General features: G+C 38.6%; 2 protein-coding genes across 2 annotated transcripts in view; one reads left to right on the top strand and one right to left on the bottom strand.

Moving 5' to 3' along the window:
- LOC134025242 (reticulon-4-interacting protein 1 homolog, mitochondrial-like) overlaps positions 1–20,811 on the bottom strand; it is a 94,717-nt gene that overhangs the window by 15,604 nt on the left and 58,302 nt on the right. The window lies entirely within an intron of this gene.
- On the top strand, positions 8,176–9,779 carry LOC134025118 (G2/M phase-specific E3 ubiquitin-protein ligase-like). Its single transcript, XM_062467990.1, has 4 exons — positions 8,176–8,393; positions 8,520–8,720; positions 8,844–9,033; positions 9,347–9,779. The coding sequence occupies exons 1-4, from the start codon at positions 8,244–8,246 to the stop codon at positions 9,652–9,654; spliced, it is 849 nt and encodes a 282-aa protein (XP_062323974.1). The 5' UTR covers positions 8,176–8,243; the 3' UTR covers positions 9,655–9,779.

Genomic DNA, 20,811 nt, shown 5'->3' with positions numbered 1-20,811 from the left:
CGTTATCTGTTTTCAATCGTTAAAATAAACATTCCTCACATATAAATTTTCGTTGTAGGGTTTATTCTGACATTAGTAAACGATTTGTTGGTGAAATTACCATTACCTGTGGTTTCAAACCAGTGTAGCTCACTGCAACGCTGTAGCTTACGTGAGACACACTACAAAAACATCTAGCTTACACAACTGTAGGAAGTCAAACGGCGACAGAACATGTTCGGCACTCCCCTTACTTAAATCAAAAGTCTATCTAACTACTAACCTGAACTTCATTGCCACAGCCTAAACGTTGTCAATCTGTTCATGAAAATAATTAATTTCAGCTTAAACCGTACAACGTAACGTTAAATCCAATTCAACCAACGCAATCGCTACCAAGACGAACACAGCAGTAGTCTAGTACTGTGCCGTAGTAGTACAATTTATCGGGGCAGCTTCTCCACACAGGGCTATATCGCATTTTGCGTTGTTACTGACAATGATCGCTACCAGTGAGCTTTTTATGAATGAGCGATTTTCCACTAAATAAATGTCAAGCTTATTTACGTTTTGGGGGGCATATTTTCCGTTAGCAGATGGTACTGTTTGAATCGCGATTCCATCTTCTACTGCCGGGCAACGTCGTAGAATAATCTTCAAAGGGGGTTCTTTATTAATGAATGAATGCAATGAGTAGGTTAAATGCCTGAAAATATCATGAGAAGGGAAAAACTTAAAATGACGTTTAAGTCATAGAGATTAGGTCAATTTTTACACCGGTCTGCCCAATTTATTCGTTTTGTTTCAACGATGAGGCTGCCTCTTGCAGGGGAAATGAGAAGACATCCATTTCATTCTACACTTCACTCGTATTTTCAGTTGTAAATGAGCAGCAAAAAAAAAAATGCTTTTAAATCTATGTCATCTTTATAAATAATAAGTATGCATTTTTATATAAAATACAGAAATATCAGTTGTAAAAATGTCATTAAAAAACGGACCCCTGTGCAACCGACGCAAGCAAGCACACCCTACAATTTCCCCAGAAATTGTACCCTGTCTAGTTTAATATTGCACTCTATTTAGCTACCGGCTGCACGGACTTCATGTTCATCGACATCGTCATCAACAAGTTCATCGAGTTCAGCGACCACATCCGTAAGTTCTTAAATAATTGGAGCAGAGTATGAAGCTGCACAGTGTGTAAATGTAATTATTCACAAACAATTAAAAATGCTATCGTGAGTAATTTTAGGTAGGACAATGTTAAACGTTAACCATGAGTTACAAAAGAGAGTCGGTCAAGAGTTTTTATTAAATTGGTTGTCTTATCAGCAGAATTATGTATCTCTGCAACATTTTTTCAATTATATGCATTTAATTTCCCTCAATTTAGCTACTGGTGTTCGCCCAACTGAAGTTTATTTTATTGTCCTTCGGCACTCAGGCACCAAAAGATGTTAGATGCCACCCATTAGTAGAATTTTCTGTCTATAATGACTCAGTTGCCAGTGTATCACACACAACACATGTGGCATAATGGTATTTGAAGTAATGTTATTTATTCACCTGTGTGGCCAACCACACTCTAAACTGTCTTAGTTGTAATGACTAATTTTACTGTGCCCATTAGCAGTCTTAGTCATGATGCTAAGATTATATGAACAAATATTTGTTAATTTAAATGACAGAGCTCATCTTTAACTCCAATACAGGTACCGCTTCCATCTTTTTCACATCGATTTGGCTCACGATCACGCAATGTGAAACCTTATAGAACATACACAAAGGATGTTGTATGTTTGCCAATTTCATCAGAGTCAACATTCTCCATACCCAGAGGAGACACCAGAACCAAATTAGCTGAAGCTGGCTATATATGGGAAAATATCCTTTACATCAGATTGGTCTGAAATACAATTGAGAGGAGAAGTGACAGCCATCTTCAGAGAAACATTTGGATTGTTGGAAAACCAATCTTTTCCATTTCAATACCTTAGCACCATCAAGGGATGTAAGAAACTAATGAAACCAAGGGTCACAAACAGTTTCCAATGGGGAGGAAAAGAAGTTGCATCTATATGTTCAAACACATGTTTGTATATTTTAGCAGGAATGCACAAGTCTGCTGAGGTAGGCGTTACGTTTGTGTCTTGGAAGTTTTACATTTAGTATTTTACATGCGACAAGTCCTAGAATTGCATTGTGCATCACACAACGGTTCAATATTGTAAGATAACTTTTTAATGAAGCAGAATTCCTAAAAAATCTGCGCTTAACTTCCCATGTAAAATTTCAGAAAATATAACAAAGCTTCTGACCCTCTTATTATAAACATAAAAATATTTGCAATATTACGTTATCTAAATTGCATATTTGCCCTTATCTGATGTAGCACTTTGTTTTTGTTAATGATAAACTACCCTCTTTCTGCACAGGTTGAATGTATAGATTTTTCTGATGACAGTGACTTTGAATACCCAGCACCACAGAGAAGGAGAGGTTGGTAAATGCTTTTAACTCACTGTTTCACAGGGGGCTATATGGATTCATATGCATATAGCCCCCTGTGAAACAGTGTATATATACAGAGTTCTGTGCCACTTGGTGAGTTCAGCAATTTTTTGACAGTATAGAAAAAAACATGTGTTTTTTTATACAGTGAGTGAGGGAGAGGCATTGTCTACATCCTTGAGGGAAACCCAGGAAAGACGTCCGGCAGGCACAGTCCGGCAGGCAGTGTCCACAGCTCAGTCAGAGTGTGGAAGTGAAGGGCAGACAGGAAGACTGGAAGCACTTGGGGTCCCTATTGACTTGGCAGAATTTTTGTAAGATACAAGTCGAGTGATATATACCGATCAGCCATAACATTATGACCACCAACAGGTGAAGTGAATAACACAATCATTCATTTATCATGGAACCTGTCAGTGGGTGGGATATATTGGGTAGCAAGTGTCCTCAAAGTTGATGTGTTACTTACTGTAAGTCGCTCTGGATAAGAGCGTCTGCTAAATGACAAAATGTAAATGTGTTAGATGCAGGAAAAATGGGCTTAGAGCGTAAGGATTTGAGAGAATTTGACATGGGCCAAATTGTGATGGCTAGACTATTGTGTCAGAGCATCTTTAAAACTGCATCACTTTTTGGGTGTTCCCACTTTGCAGTGGTCAGTACCTATTTAGAAAGTGGGCAAAGGTAGGAAAATCGGTGAACTGGTGCCACGTCATGGGAGGCCAAAGCCCATTGATGCACGTAGGGAGGGGAGGCTGGCCTGTGAGCCGATCCAACATATGAGCTACTAAAGCTCAAATTGCCGAAAAAGTTAATGCTGGTTCTGATAAAAAGGTGTCAGAACACCCAGTGTATTGCAGTTTGTTGCGTATGGGGCTGTTTTGTCGGCAAAAGACCTATGCAATCTTAGGCAGGTGGTCATAATGTTATGGCTGATCGGTGTAGCGATGTAGATGAGGGCTACTAAATTTCGGTCCTGGTAAGCAGGAACACTTAAGATTTTTGAGAGTTGAGTATCCCTGATGTAGATCATCATTAACAATGTAGAAATGGTCTTATGTAGAAATGTTTTTTTTTGTATACTTTATTTTGATTGACTTTATTTTTTATAAAATTACACTACACAGTTGTTTTGTTTAAGTAGTTTGTTTTAATAATAATGTCAATATTCCCACTGTTTTACAATACTTTTTTTTAGTCCCGTGGATTTTGAGGAAGATGAGGCTGTTGACGAGGCCATAAGACGCAGTCTTTTAGAGGATTCAGATGATTTAAGGTATATCTAATTAGCATAAAAAATATAGGGAGTCAGGTGGCTGAGCGGTTAGAGAATCGGGCTAGTAATCAGAAGGTCGCTGGTTCGATTCCTGGCCGTGTCAAATGACGTTGTGTCCTTGGGCAAGGCACTTCACCCTACTTGCCTCGGGGGAATGTCCCTGTACTTACTGTAAGTCGCTCTGGATAAGAGTGTCTGCTAAATGACTAAATGTAAATGTAAAACATGTATTTAATGATTGTATATGCAGTACTTGCACTGTTAGTTATTGGTATGCATTTATTTAGATACCACATCGAAGGTGAATGTAACTTTTTAGTAGCAATATATCTATACAAAGTATCATGGTTTAGTTATCTTATGTGACACACATTTTCAAAAGTTGATAAGTACATTAGCCCTGGGGTATTTAAATCTTACCCTACGAGGTTTGGAGAATGCTGGGTTTCTGTTTTACCTCATTAATAGGTTCCAGTTCTGGACTTTAATATGCCTGTATAGGTAGGCTATGCAAACCTGTGACAAATCAGTGCTGTGAGGTCTACAGGTGGTCATTAGTTTGCTCTGGAATTGGCTTGTTTCTTTCTAACCTAATTTGTTTGAAGTTTGTAAAACTGCTATTGCAGCCTCACTACCTACAGCTTTTTGGGATTCCAAAACTGCAGTTTTGGGATGGTCTTAACAAATTTCCCTTATCTCAACATTTGTTAGGGTTACAAGGTCTGCTGAAGTCTTGACCATAGAAGAAATAAATGGAACTCTAAAAGCACATGCCGAAAGGGTGGTCAGCCCATTATCAAGACCTATCCACATTAGCCAGGCTAATGTTTGGACGACTGCCTTTCGGCAGTTTAACAGAAAGAGTTTTTCCGAGAGCTCTGGTACGCTCTATGTCACTTTTGCCAGTGATGAAACTGATGCAGAGGAAGATGCTGCTGACCTAGGGGGGCCACGGCGAGAATTCTTTCGCCTTCTTGTGAAGGCCATCTTCCAAGATAGCGGAGCATTTGAAGGTAAAATGTCAATGCATCAGTATGAAATTTTGTCTTGATACATATTCTATCATTAGCTGCATTCCACAACTTTCATGCAATGTAGCAACTCATGAATAAAAACATCACTCAGTATCTAGTTGGCAGAAGGGGGGGGGAGGGGAGCGAGCGTTCTACTAAGATGTAGACTCATCAGCCAGATAAGTCAGTGGTTATTTTTTCAAAATCAAATCAAATTTATTTGTATAGCCCTTTTTACACGCAAGCATGTCACAGATGGCTTCACATATGCCCATAGAACTGCCCCTCAACCAACCTAAACCCTCAAGGAAGACAAGGAAAAACTCCCAAAAAACTCTCAACAGGAGAAAAAAAAATGGAAGAAACCTTGGGAGGAGCAATTCAGAGAGGGATACCCTCCTCCAGAGGTGGGAGAGAGGAGCAGAACACAGGCTAAACATAGTCATACAGTGTCGATGGGTTTTTAAAACACCAAAATCCATTATTCAACTTTATAGATGTAGGACAGGACCGGGAGACTCGCGACCAGGTCCAGCGTTGGCTGACCGACGACCAGGCAGGTGCTGACAACTCAAACCCCCCACACCACAAGGGATGTGTGTGGGGGGGGACAGAGAGAGGAGAGCAGGGATTAGAGAATGCCAGGAGCAGCTAACAGTTACAGTCATAATAGAATGAGATCCCCACCGGTCAAGTGTGGACTGGTGCAGCAATTTAACAGAGCAAAAAAGGGGAATTTGATGCAACCCCACACACCAAGACAGCGACAGCCCCCCTCATTTGGAACATGAAATCTGTTCCAGGGGAAGAGAACTCTAAAATAAGTTATACTTAAAGAATAAGGATGGAAACAACCCGTCCCCCGTTGCCTCCAACTAGTAACATACTTACCTTTAACAGTCGTAGAATTGACTAAACAATAACGTTTTTAACCTCATTTTAAACGTCGAAACAGTATCAGACTCCCTAATTGAGACGGGTAGTTTATTCCAGAGAAGAGGCGCTCTATATGAGAACGCCCTACCTCCAGCTGTTTTTTTCTTAATTTTGGGAACCACCAGATAGCCGGCATCTTGAGATCTAAGTGTCCTTGCGGGGCAATAGGGTGCAAGGAGACCGGAGAGGTACAGTGGTGCCAATCCATGCAGAGATTTGTAGGTTAGTAGTAGAACTTTGAAGTCAGCTCTGGCTTGGATAGGGAGCCAGTGTAGAGAGACAAGAGTAGATGTTATGTGATCAAACTTTCTTGTTCTGGTCAATAGTCTAGCAGCAGCATTTTGCACCCGCTGTAAATTTTTTAGGTGGGTAATTGGGAGGCCAGAGAACAACACATTGCAATAGTCCAATCGGGACGTAACAAATGCATGTATTCGTTTTTCGGCATCATCCTTTGAGAGAAATTTTCGTATTTTGGCAATATTACGTAGATGGAAAAATGCAGTTCTAGTAATTTGCTTAATATGGTACTCAAACGAAAGGTCTGGGTCCATTGTGACTCCTGAATTTTTTACTAGCTGGCTTTGAGAGACTTTGACGCCGTCTAGGTCTAAGGTCAGATTGGAAAAATTATTTCTATATTTTTTAGGACCGAAAATTTGAACCTCGGTTTTATCCGAATTTAGAAGAAGGAAATTTGCAGTCATCCAAGCTCTCAACCTAGAAACACATTTTTCCATAGCATGTGGAAATTCTCCAGACTTTATAGACATATATAGCTGAGTATCATCTGCATAACAGTGAAAATTTACCCCAGAGCTTCTAATTAGGTTTCCTAAAGGCAGCATATAGAGAGAAAATAACAGAGGGCCTAGAACTGAACCCTGTGGTACTCCGTATTTTACAGTGGAGCTCCTGGATGAGCAGCCATCATAGTTGACATATTGTGATCTATCGGATAGATACGATCTAAACCACTGAAGTGATGTACCAGAAATCCCAACATAGTTCTCCATACGTTCCAAGAGAATCTCATGATCCACCGTGTCAAAAGCTGCACTTAGGTCTAGAAGAACCAGGACAGAGAAAGAACCCGCGTCAGAGGCTAACAGTAGATCATTGACTACCTTGGCTAATGCAGTTTCAGTGCTGTGGTGGAGACGAAATCCAGACTGGAGAGGTTCATAAAGCTGATTTGAGGAGAGGTGCTCAGTGAGCTGTTGTGCCACAGCCTTCTCTAAAATTTTGGAGATAAATGGCAAATTTGAAATTGGCCTGTAGTTGCTAAGACGACCTGTTTGGTTTTTTAAGAAGGGGCTTAATAATAGCTTGTTTGAAATCGTTGGGGACTTGGCCAATTACAATAGATTCATTAATAATACTAAGCATGGGTGGTTCAATAATAGGGAGAAGTTCCCTACAGAGTTTGGCAGGGAGAGGATCGAGAAGGCAGCTAGTGGGTTTCGAGGAGTCTATCAGCTCGATGAACGCTTCCATAGAAATAGGGTTAAAGTGAGTGAGAGCCTCAACATGCAGCATGCTTGGTATAGGGGAAAATTCAGTGTTGATGGCCACTCCTCCAGGACTAGTCTGTAGTTTGTCCCTTATTGCATAAATTTTTTGGTCAAAGAAATCTAAGAAATCATTGGGAGAGAAATCTGAACTAACACAGAGTGTACTTTTCTTAGTGAGATTTGCAACAGTGTCAAATAGGAACTTAGTGTTGTGTTTGTTCTTACTAATCAACCTAGAGAAATAATCTGATCTGGACCTAATGAGGACTTGCTTGTACTCCATTAGGCTGTCCTTCCAGGCCAGGCGGAAAACCTCCAATTTAGTGGTACGCCACTTATGTTCTAGTTTTCTAGTGAACCTCTTAAGAGTGCGGGTTTCCTCTGAATACCATGGAGCCAGTTTCTTGTCCTTTCTTTTCCTTGGTTTGAGAGGGGCAACAGAGTCTAGGGATAGCTGAAGAACCAAATTCAGATCCCTCGTTTTAGTATTTAATGTTTTATTTGGGACGTCAAGGACTTCTAGTGCAGCGGGTAGAATATTAGCCAGTTCCAGAGCTGTGTTTGGGGTTATGCAGCGGCTAGTAGAAATATTCTTAGTGCCTCCAAGGCTCCAAATTTTTTGCATTTATTTGATTTGTTAAAGCAGTCAAAGTAAATATTTTGTTCATGTTCATACATTTCCATTTAGCACTGCATGTGGGTCATAAACTCATGCAGGTGAGAATTCCTAGTTGGGTTAACTGGTTTATTTAATGCGATAGGTAATTATTTGTTAAATAATTGTTTTCTGTTAATTTCACTAGTTCAAAATTGTTTCTTTATCAAAAGAAAATCTTATTGTCTGCATGGGAGCTTTAAACAGTCTTTAGGCTGTTTTTACTTTGGCATCTAAGAATGGTATAGAATAAACCATGCAGTTATTTGTTTTCTTTTTCTCAGTCCCCAAATGGGTTTGTTCCTAGACTGAACATATCTCATGTGCAAAATGGAGTGTACAGAACCATTGGAAAGATGATATCTACTCTAATAGTCCAAGGTGGTGAACCACCGGCTTTCCTTGCACCCCATGTTGTGGACTATATTGTGACTGGAGATATCCTTCAAGTACATGTCACACCTGATGACATAGCTAACACTGAATTAAGGGATTCTCTGAAAAAGGTATTAGTAGTATGAGACTAACCATGCTTTATAGTGCGATTTAGATGGTATACAGATTTCAGTCATTTCTGTTTGGTGTCCTGGGTTTGTTGTCACATGAAAAAGTTACATTGGTTTAATCTTCAGGTCAATCAAGCTAGCACAAACGATGCATTGGAGGAAGCTGTGAACGTCTGTGACTCATGGAGGTTTGATGTTGAGGGTCTTCCAAATCCAGTCAACATGGACACAAAACATGCCTTTGTTAACAATACAACATTGTACCATGTCCTCTTGCAACGACAAAGCTGCCTTAATCAACTCATTGATGGCCTGTCCTACTACGAAGTAAGTTAACAAAGTTACAGTATTTTACAACTGGTATACTGCAAGTTTGATGTTTATGCCATTAGAGCCACTTCTGGTTGCTTGCCAAAGTGATACTAATACTATGTTTTTTTTCTCCTAAAGGTACTGCCACTTTTGAGGGAAAATCCTAGCATGCGGATTATTCTTGACATGCCTGCAGAAAAAAACGATGTCACTGCAGAAGTTGTAGCTAGCCTTTTAAAACCAAGCTACTCTGTTTTAGGTAGTAACAGAAGGCCAAGAGAGGAGTTGATGGTGGTGAAATTCAGAGAATTTCTCCAGTGTGTGCAGAGTAAGTAGGCACAAGCATTTGTGTATTGTATATTTCAGGGCGCCAAATAGCTCAGTGGTTAGTTCCTGGTTTGATTCCGGCTGGCAAAATGTCATTGTATTCTCAGGCAAGGCACTTGAACCTAAGTTTCCCCAGGGGGATTGTCCTCGTACATAATATACTTGATGTTAGTCTATACTTAATGTAGGTCACTCTGGATAAGAGTGGCTGCTAAATGATTATACTGTAAATTTATTTTTGCAGAGAGCATGTATGAATACATTTGAAGATATTTATAGTTGTAGTAATCCAATTCTCAAATCCTTTTTTTAAGATAAAGAGCTTCATGAAAGACTTGAGGCTAGGACACTGACAGAGGAAGAGAGGGTATTCGTGCAGAATTTGGACTGTAGTCACATACTGACATTTGCAACAGGGAGCAGTAAAGTTCCAGCAGTTGGATTTCAGCCAAATCCTAAAATATCCTTTGTGCATGATGAAACCAAGAACTATCCTATTGCTTGCACCTGTTCGAATGAACTTCAGATCTTTGTCAATGCAAAAAACATGGCTGATGATGATGAGTTTGATTACTGCTTTGTGGTGGCTCTCATGAATGGAGCTGTGTTCAGCATCATATAATCAAACGGCACACAAACTTTCTCTCTACCATTTATGAACAGGTTTGCTTTTGAACTATTTTGTTTCTGTAACAACTCTTACTTGTACAACTTACTCAACTCATACAACTGGCCCCCTTTTTATTATTTTTTATCAATCGGGGGACATAATCACCAAGGACCAATCCCATTCTTTGAGTTCATGCTAGGTGTGATCAATATCTATTACCTTATTGTATGTATTACTCTTTGAACAAATAATTTTTCAAATGTTGCCAGTGCAAATTCATATCCTTATGGCATAACTCTTGACAGTGATCCAATTCATGTTCTCATATAGTGTTAGTGTAATGCTGCCCAACGGCTCAAGATTACTTTTCAATAGATCCTGCTGGTGTATCTTAACAAAACTTGTAAATCCACAGCAAGAACATCATTTAAATTAACTTCTTTCCAGATTAACAATATGTAAAACTAATGTTGATGCATTCATTTTATGTACAATTTGTGAATTCAATGTTTTTTTTTATAACCCTTGTCTTTGCGTGTTTGTTTGTATAAGACAAAAAATAAAACCGCAAATGTTACATATGCATTCTTGTGTGCCAATTCTGCCTAATCATGTAACCTGTGCGGCGAGACAAAGAAAATGGAAGTGTTTCCATTGTACTCACACATTTGCATGAAACAGACCTCAAAACATAGTTAGATATCCTTGTCTATCCTCAGTACACCACAATAAAATTGGCTGGGTAGTGAAGGAAAATAATTCATGAAAAATGTATTAATTTAATCATTTCAAAAGTGCACATTTTTATTGTAATTTTAATCACAAGGGCCATTCAACTGATTATAAGTATTCAATGATGCTGATGTTTTTAATAGTACTATTTGAAAATACAAATTGTTTTATCAATTCTAGACAGGCCTCATTTCCAGCAGTTGTTTTGCCAACACCTTATCAAACCCAGCTTTAAAAATTCTTTAATTTTACACAGAGCAGAGTACAGGGATAATCCCCCAACAGCAATTTACAGCAAAGTGCTTTGCATAAGGACAGCATGTGGCACAGCTGTGAATCAAAAAGAGAACATTCCGAATATAAACTGAAAGCTATTTGGTTTCTTTAAATGAAGCTCCATTGCTTGCACTTGTATCTTTTGATTATCTACCAGTGGCTATGCTTTAACTGTAAAAAAATATATTTACACTGAGGTCTTAGTGAGCCGTTTAGCTCGATTTCAAAAGCTGTACCAAACAACAAAATTACAGGTTTACAATTTTGTTGAAAACAAATTGCTGCACTCTTTGAAATAATGTTTTCCCCTTATTATGGTCCTGTTCAAGAGGATTTATTGTAAGGGAAAGCTCCTGTCCCTTCTGTTTAATGGGCAAAAAGAATCACCTCCAAGCACAAGAGCTGGTGCTGAAGGGGCTGTGATCTCTTCTGATACACTGTCTGGGTTGTGAAGGTACAGGAGATGGCTGTCCAATGTATAAAGCTGCAGAGGAGTTCGGTTTCCCTCTGAGGACATTGAATGACTGTTAAATGCATCTTTGAATTCAGCTAGTGTGCGATTAATTCTGGGGATATAAACATAATGAAGACAAAATATGTCTGTCTCATTGTCCAAATTCAGCACATTCATTGACTCCAGTTCATAAAAAATGGGTGCATAAACATGACTGCAATTAGTATTTAAGTCCCGGTTAAAACGTTCAATGCGTTGGTTATGTACAGAGCTTCCTGTTAAGACTTAGATTAAGACACCTCTGCTTTCCCGTATATCCTCCCAAATCAGAACATTCTCTCCCCCATGGTCAGTTCTAACATGCAGAGGTCTGCCAAACTGTGTTATTGCTGTACTGAAAAGCTGCATCACAGTTAGAGCACGATTGTTGTTAGAGCACTGGAGAAACATGAGCATCCTACTGTATCCATCCATAGCACCATGTACCACTAATTTCCATCTTATCAATTTATGATTACCATCTACATGCCAGATGAAATTTGTACACGGATCAGAATAAACGCGTCGAGTTATTGTTGTTCTCCTAAATTCAACCCCAGCAGAATCAACCCTTCTGATTGACTCCCTTAACCGTTTTCTCTGCACCACCATGCCCCTGGAACGCAAATGTCCATTAAGCATCACCTCTCCCACATGAGGATGCTCTGCTTTGATATCGGCTATTGCAGAATCCAATTGCTCATCACTACATTGTGTAAACTTTCCTGTTGATATATTGTACTCCCTCATGAGTTTGTACAGTGTTGGTCTAGAAATGCAGAGGATGGAAGCAACTTCTGTCAATGTGGTCTTCAATGACAGCAATGTCAATGTCTTCTTTAGACACATCGTTCTGGTATCCATCACCATCCTAGAAGGAGAACCAAATTTAAAAATATTTTAATTGCAACTACAGGTGATTGCGCGTTCAAATACTGAGCACTGGGTAAACGTCACTTACTTGCCAATTATTTAAGAACTTACGGATGATGTGGTCGCTGAACTCGATGAACTTGTTGATGACGATGTCGATGAACATGAAGTCCGTGCAGCCGGTAGCTAAATAGAGTGCAATATTAAATAACTATACAGTACACTCCCCTAAGAGACTCCAATTTTACGTTTGACTCGCATTATGATCAAGACCCCCACCCTTTCTAAACTAAACGAAGTGCTAAATGTGTTACGCATTAGCTAGCAAATGGTAGGCTAGTTAACAGGTGACGTGATGCTAGCTACAATAGCTAGGTTAGCTCTAACTGTAAGACCCCTCCATTTTATAAAAGGCATAATTTCAGTAGTTACCGATGGCAATGATGTGGTGGTTGTTTCGGAAGATGTGCTTGGCGTAGGTCGGCCAAGAAGAGCCGTTCGAACACCAGCTGCAACAGCTCTTTCAATGATCACCGTTAAATCTTCAGGACTTGCCATTTTGAAAGACAGCCATGTGAAAAATCACGTGGTTTCCAGAAAAATCCAGAAAAGAGGGGCGTGGCTAGCTAAATGTGTGAATTTATGCTAAATGTGTGAATTTAACACATTTCCATTTAACATTTCCATTTAACATTTCCATTAAACATTTCCATTTAACATTTACATTAAACATTTACATTAAACATTTACATTAAACATTTACATTAAACATTTACATTAAACATTTACATTAAATTTAACAGTTCTATAAAATATTATTTTATTATTTTGCATACTGCAGAACATTGCTCTAAATAAGTTATGACATGTATTTGATGAATTTCTCCCTAAATGTTTAAAAAAGTGACCGTTGAAAATTCTGATGCATTTATTTGTGCTAAATGTGCGAAAACTGAGCAGGAATAACGGACGTGTATGGCGTGAAATTAGTGCCAGGAGAGCGATCTCTGTAAAAACGATTTGTAACTTGCAAAAAAGATTTGTGTCTCTGTAGAAAATGATTCATGTACTTGCAAAAAAAGTTGTGTCTCCGTAGAAGAAGGCAAGATTTGTGTACTTGCATAAAAGATTTGTAACTTGCAAAAAAGATTTGTGTACTTGTAAAAAAAAAAATTGTGTCTCCGTAGAAGAAAAAGATTTGTGTACTTGTAAAAAAAATGTTTGTGTCTCCGTAGAAGAAAAAGATTTGTGTACTTGTAAAAAAAAAAATTGTGTCTCCGTAGAAGAAGGCGGGAACAATGCTCCCAAAACCATCTAAGCCAATCAAATATAGCCATTTCTGTGTCTAGTATCATTGGACATTTTCGTCTGTCTATCACACAAAGAACGTCAGCGAATAAGAACAAAACTAGAATGCTGATGATTTACATTTAGTCATTTAGCAGACGCTCTTATCCAGAGCGACTTACAGTAAGTACAGGGACATTCCCCCTGAGGCAAGTAGGGTGAAGTGCCTTGCCCAAGGACACAACGTCATTTGGCACAGCCGGGAATCGAACCAGTAACCTTCAGATTACTAACCCGACTCCCTTACCGCTCAGCCACCTGACTCCCATTTCAATTTCAATGACGAGTCATTTGGTAAGTAGTTCAAAATATCCATGGGCATGTACCTTTAATGCAACATTTAAAGATTATTCGGTTAGCACACTCTTAACAGTATAAATTAATGGATAAGAGTCGTAGTAAGTTGAATAGTTTTTTAATGTAAATATGTATACGGATATTTAATTAGACGACCAGTCATTAAACCTAGCATTAGTTGGACAATGTGCAGCTAAATTGCAGCCGGTAAGCATCATACTAAGCGTTCACAACTTTACATATTTTAATGTTGGTGTATTCGCCATGCTAAACTAAACATGAGCTGGACACACTGGATAGATCTCAAATGTTGGCTGGGAAAGTTAAGCGCATAAATTAAAAATATATGGATCTTTCACTCTAGAGTGTATTATTTACTGCCAGCTTTCATTTCGAATGAAAACCACTAACTATATTGAGTGATTTCGCGGCAGTTCCCTGCCATTTAGCTGCACATTGTCCAACTAATGCTAGGTTTAATGACTGGTCGTCTAATTAAATATCCGAATACATATTTACATTAAAAAACTATTCAACTTACTACGACTCTTATCCATTAATTTATACTGTTAAGAGTGTGCTAACCGAATAATCTTTAAATGTTGCATTAAAGATACATGCCCATGGATATTTTGAACTACTTACCAAATGACTCGCCATTGAAATCATCAGCATTCTAGTTTTGTTCTTATTCGCTGACGTTCTTTGTGTGATAGACAGACGAAAATGTCCAATGATACTAGACACAGAAATGGCTATATTTGATTGGCTTAGATGGTTTGGGGAGCATTGTTCCCGCCTTCTTCTACGGAGACACAAAACTTTTTTTTACAAATACACAAATCTTTTTCTTCTACGGAGACACAAAACTTTTTTTTACAAGTACACAAATCCTTTTCTTCTACGGAGACACAAAACTTTTTTTTACAAGTACACGAATCATTTTCTACAGAGACAAATCTTTTTTGCAAGTTACAAATCGTTTTTACAGAGCTCGCTCTCCTGGCACTAATTTCACGCCATAGACGTGCAACCTTTTACAAACGGCGCCCCATAACATTCTCACTCAAATTTCAAGACTTTCGTAACCCAAATCAAATCAAAGGGGAATCGCTTTTTCTCTTAAAGGCTGTCCTCCTCGACCTTTTTGGTCGTTTTAAATCGAACTATTTGTATAATCCGTTTACTTCTCTAGCCATTATAAAGGCTATCCTTTCCCGGTTTTCTGCAACTACATTGCGCATCCCGAATGTTTACAAACAAATAATTGGTCTATAGAATTAGATTTTATTTGTTCAATGAGTGAAACATACAGATGTATATAAATGAAATGTTCCCCTGAGCTGTAACAGTAAAAATGGACACCAGAGACAGCAGACAGTGAGCTCTCCAACTAGGCTACTTCTAAACATTAGCTACCATTTCACCAAAATACCATCATTCTACACCGAGTAGCCTAATATCAATTTAGCTGTTTGCACTAACTCATAGTAGAGATACCTCTGGAAAAGTTATCAGGTAGAATTATAACAAGCACACAGAACAGAGTGATAAACTGCTGGCGGCGGTGGATTGTCCAGGTGCGACCGGAGGAGGAACGGCCGGGAGGGCGATGCTCGGTACGGCTCCGCGCTGCAAGAGAAGCTGTGTGTCCGCAAACCCCGTCTGTCTCTGGTCCATGTTAAAACTATCCGCCGTGAAATGGTCACTGCATTTAGTCATTTAGCAGACTCTCTTATCCACTGTAGAGGCGGCTGTTGGAGTTTATCCGAAGCTTTCCATCAATGTGGCTCTTCACAAAATCAATCCACCTATTTTTCCGTTCCTCATCAATAGGGAAATTAAATAGTGTTGCAGCGCAGCTGAAGTTTTTGCATCCAGGGAAGATGCAGTTGCAGGTGGAGGGAGACATCCTGAAGCTAGCTAGCTAGCTAGCTGATGTAGGCTACAATAACAGTACAGCAGTCAGTGATCTGACGTAGATGGGTCGAAATGACATCGATGGGTAACTTTTTGGCCCCGCCCATTAAAACCTGATCTGAAAATAGAAGAGAAACTGTTCTACGGTCTAACTACACATTTTGGTGCGACAAAGTTTAGCGCTTTGCACATGCTTTCAGGAACTCATTTCACACGTATATAATGTACTGAGAAGCAAATCATGGAATTGACTTTACAGGATCTTTAATAAGACTTTTGAGAAGTTAAAGAATAAGTTTTTTTTGTTTTACGGGCTTATGATACACTTGTTAAATAGTGAATTTAAAGGTTTAGAAAGAAAAAGGGAATATTTTGTCTTAAGGGCTTTGGGATTTTATGAAACACAATTATGATAACGATAGTTTGAATCAAATTCAAATATGGGTCAGATCATTAGTAAGAGGCTAATTTTGAAATCAAACGGCAAGATTCATCCGATAATTGCAACCTTGGGAACTTCTGGGAAGTTTTTGTGTTCACAACAGAAAGGGAATGTATTTTGTTTAAGGGTTTGGTTTTATTTTTTTGTTGTTGTCAATTGTTGTTTTTTTATCTTAATTACTATCTACATCTGATTTTAATAACCATGCGCACATCAAATATCCATTGACATGGAATTGATGGCACTTATCCAGTTGGGTTATTTTGAAGCTGTGTTTTTCACAAATGTTTTATTTTGGTTTAAGGAAATGTTAAATATTATGACGAAGCGATTAGAAAGTTACATAAAAGATTGGTTTAGAGAAGATCATGGAAGGTTATGAAATGAAACAAGAGAACGTTTTGTGGATGTGAAGAGATGATTAAAGTAAAATCTAGGGTTTTTAAGAAAAACTTCTTAAAATAGACTTTTATTCAGAGTTTGATTGTCATTTTAAGTTTTGTTTGAGAGTTTTATCAGAGCCTGACACAATGTTTGGGATAAACAGTTAGGCTGTGATAATGTTGTATTAATAAATGGTATTAGTGCCTAAAAAGGGTTATTATAACATTCAGTTCTGAAATAATTTGGGAAGACTCATCAAGTCTGATAAATTGTGGTTATGATGGTTTCAGCTAATTCGCTCGTTTTGAACTGCAAAACGAGTTATGAAGTTCTACCTATCTGACCTTTATAGAAAATATAGTTGGGGAAAAATGTTTGGTAAATAGCTACATTAAGAACATTATTTGGTCTATATTTCATTTAAGAAGCATACAGATTAAATTCTGGTTTGGGATAATGACAATGGGTTTTATCATATATTTGATAAAAAGAGGTGTGATTTGGTAAAATAGAGAATCAGAACCAATATAGGTCTTAAACGTAACTGTTTTAAAAGAAAGAAACGTTTTTTTTGAGTGAAAGAAATGAGACTAACAGTTGATTTTGTTTAAAAGGGAACAAAGAAACAGATTTCTAGACATAAGTAATAGGAGTTGAATATCAAATGATGAGGTATTGTCTTGTTATATATGTTTGCTCAACAATGGATAAATAGGGCAATGATCACCTGGAAAGATAACAATTCTGAAGAACTTGTGTTGGCTCTACTAGAAGTAGTCAAAATTCCTGAAGAGGCGGATAAAACGTTAACCGATTTTATAAAAAATGCTAACTAGAAAAGAGATATCTTCTTCTAAATTCCGTTCCAGGTGAAGCAGTAAACCAAAGAGTGGATGAGTCAAACCAGGAGATTGGGTATTGATTAAAGTTATCAAAAGAAAGAACTGGTCCAGCCCAAGGTGGGAAGGACCATATCAGGTACTAATCACCACACCCTCTGTAGTCAAAATAGCAGAGAGAACATTTTGGAGACGCTTGTCACACTGTAAGAAAGTAAGGGACATTGATATAGGGTCAGATTAATTACTCACCACCGTCTCTTGAGGCACAAGTCTGACTACAACATACAGACGTAAACACGCACGCACACACGTGTGCCAGGTCTATGCAAGGGAGCCAATGAAGAAGAGCCATGGGACATTTGCATGCCTTTTTTTTAACCAATGACTGTCAAGAGCGATTCTGTTTAAATAGCTAGCTAGCACAACATGCTAGCAGACAAACTTTGTAGCACAATGGCGTGTGATGTTTTTGTCTCCTTGTGGGCCGGCCGCAAGCAATAAAGCTTTCTTAAACTTGTTCACTGACTGACTGTGCAATGCTTGATAGATTAATATTCCTGACAGTAACCATCGGCCAACAGAGACTTAGGGTGTGAACTAAAATAGGCTAAAAAGACAGGAGACAGTGAGCAGGGAAAGGTAGAAAAGATGGATGACCTATTTCCTCGTCCGTAGTATTGTGACATCCGTGGTACCATATGTAGCTTACTGTTGCTAATATTCATACTAGTCTTCCCTATACTATGGTTTGAAAAGGGAACTGCTCCTGCATGATGAATAAGGGAATGATCTACAAGGGAAGATATTGATTATAAAGAATTTGTTTGCTCTAGTTCATACTGATAACATTGATTTTATTTTTCTGGGAATGCTACAGCAGATGTGGCGGCAAAAGAGGCAGCCATACGAGATGTGTTAACATTAGGAAATGTGGATGAGACTGTCTTGAGAGATATGCAAGAAGTGTCACCAAAATTTTGGGTTATGTAAATTCTGCTGATTTGAGCCATGGGATGGTTCATGTCTCAAACAGGAGGGATGGAGATAACGAAAGAGTGTTTATAGCATATGGATTTGCAAACTATTCAAGAAAAACGTTAAGAAAAAACTTTTTTAGCATACCCTATTTGAGATTAAACATAATATGCATGATCTTTATTGAGCTGAAGAAATGTAAAGATTCAGGAATGGGCCAATGACGAGTCAGTTGTTTTCAACTGACCTCTGTGAGAATGTAATTTTAATTACTGTGTAGTCTACTTCGTTCTGAAATTCACAGATAGGCGGGAGATGCTGTCTCATCCAGTGAGAGGTCCACTGACCTAAGGAGACTGGATTGTGGTGACTGAATTGAAACGTAAAGTCCTGGAAATGACCCGAGGTGATGGGGTCATTCCCAGCTAGTTTCAGAGGTGATAATCGAGGAGATAACATGGTACACGTGAGTCATTGCAAGCGTGAACTTTGTTTGATAGCGTCAAACAAAGGAAACACGTTCTGCGTCAAATCAAGGAAAACTCTGCGCTGTGCCTATAGTACAGTGCGTTGAGGTTGCCGTTTTAACACAATCATGGCATCCGTTTCAGCAAATTTTACTTTGTGAAAATAATGGGAATTGTCTTGGTAATGATGTTCCGTTTTGAAAAACGTGTGAACTAAATGGTGCTATGACTATGGATGTAATGATTTAACTGTTTCATTGGTAACAAAGCAAATGGTAAATAGATTCAGAAGTTAAGTTTTAATCTTGATATAAATTAGAAACGTTTCTGTGGAATAACATTTAGGTACAAACACTCCTATCCTATACGTTCTACCAGTTACGTGAAGATGTTCCAGTTGATTTGTTATGTTCCAGGGCAGAAGTTTGAATGTTTTGTGAACTGTAGGAAGAGGTGATAACGATACTGTTTCATTTATGTGAATTGATGAAGTGTTATTTGGGAGTTGCATTAAAGCTTAATGTTTTGTTTTTGAGAAACCAGTTTGTACTACAGAAAGTTGATATTAATTTGAAAAGAAATAGAAATTGAGAACATGTAAGGAATGATGTGTCTTATCATGAAGAGGCATGTTCATATCCTGATAATTTCTGTATTGATTTCCTTGTTGCAATCTTTGTTTCTATTTGATTTTGTGTGGTTAAGGAGATCTGAGATGAAGTCCAGGGGCCCGTTCTCCGTACATCGCTTATTACATTCGAGATCAAATGACAAATCCAAGACGACTTGATCGTCATGATCTGGCTCGGTTCTTCGAACACCCATGTTGTTTATAATTAGTATAGCTGGATTGAGTTACGCGTTGGTCTAAAAGGGGGTATGTATCGATAGTAGAAACCTTGATCAGCAACGCTGCTATTGGCTGCTCACATAAGTCTATGGCTGCTCACCGTGGCCAAAATGAGCGCCCTGTTTTTTCCGCAACAGAGCCAACAGAGCAACAGCTTGCTCGAAGGTTACTCCGAATTTGAAGATTTTATCAGAACGCCAGGAAACACCTCAAAGTCTGCAAAATCCAAGAAAGAGGGCTGGCAAAAAGTAGCAAACCAAATTAAATGTAGAGGAGTGACCACGTGTTTTATCGCTTATTACAGTAAGCTAGACCTATGTTTTTTTTTCTTTTCATACTTTCATATTTTCATTTATCATCTTTAATGTCATATGATGTGGTTTCAACAAAGGTTTTATGTAAATGACACCCTCACAAAAAAACGATACGCTATCCTCTCAAAAAGTATAGGCTATCATATCGCGCTGTGCTTAGAGAGCCTATCTATCACGCAATGAGCAATTAATTCGGTTTCATGTTAAATTCTGCTAATTATTCTTGCACCTTTTGCAACAGGTTCCTGTAGTAAAAATGGACAAGACATGTCTGTGACAGACTTCCTGTATCACCTCTGCTTGTAAAGCCTCAATCTAATCGTGTTAAAAATAAAAATAAACCTGCTCCCGAGCAGGTTTAAGCTTACGGACCTGTTGCTATGACAGCAAGTCCAGGATGAGCTTCGAAGAACCGAACAATCCAAGATAATGACAAATCGTCAACAATCATATCCAGCTAACTGAGTTAGCGACGCACAGAGAACGGGCCCCAGGTCTGCCATAAGGTGCATAGACGTCGGATGACCACTAGATTAAGTGATAACGGGAAAACCCTATCGGGCAAAACCCATTATGTCTGAATGCATTCTTGCCATTTGACTGGATGACTTTATTTCTTTCACCTATGTTTTACTTTTTATTAACCATGGTTTGATGTTATCACCTGTATGTTTCAGTATATTCAGGGGGGAGCTGTCGGACAAATTTAGAATGTAAGGTTATATTCTGAAAATACTGGTGCTAGCATTCCTTTGTCAGTAGAGAGCCCTCTCCCCACATGACCTATAGATGACACTAGGCTTACGTAAACAAAATGACCTAGGTTGACCATTATCCTACTAGAGGTGCAATAAATCAAGCGGAGCTGGTTCATGCAGGGGACGCGAGACATAGTGCCTCACTAGCAGCGCCTGACTAACAGTGCGTCATATCACGAAGTCGGGGCACACCCTCTTA

This window comes from Osmerus eperlanus, chromosome 8 (genome assembly GCF_963692335.1).
Source record: "Osmerus eperlanus chromosome 8, fOsmEpe2.1, whole genome shotgun sequence".
NCBI classification, from domain to species: Eukaryota; Metazoa; Chordata; class Actinopteri; order Osmeriformes; family Osmeridae; genus Osmerus; species Osmerus eperlanus.
This window is presented reverse-complemented; position numbering and strand designations above follow the sequence as displayed.

Bases quoted from the DNA above. Each gene is read 5' to 3' on its own strand.
- LOC134025118 (XM_062467990.1), top strand. From the start codon at position 8,244: ATGATATCTACTCTAATAGTCCAAGGTGGTGAACCACCGGCTTTCCTT. The intron at 8,394-8,519 runs GTATTAGTAGTA...TTTAATCTTCAG, and splicing joins TAAGGGATTCTCTGAAAAAG to GTCAATCAAGCTAGCACAAA. The intron at 8,721-8,843 runs GTAAGTTAACAA...TTTCTCCTAAAG, and splicing joins ATGGCCTGTCCTACTACGAA to GTACTGCCACTTTTGAGGGA.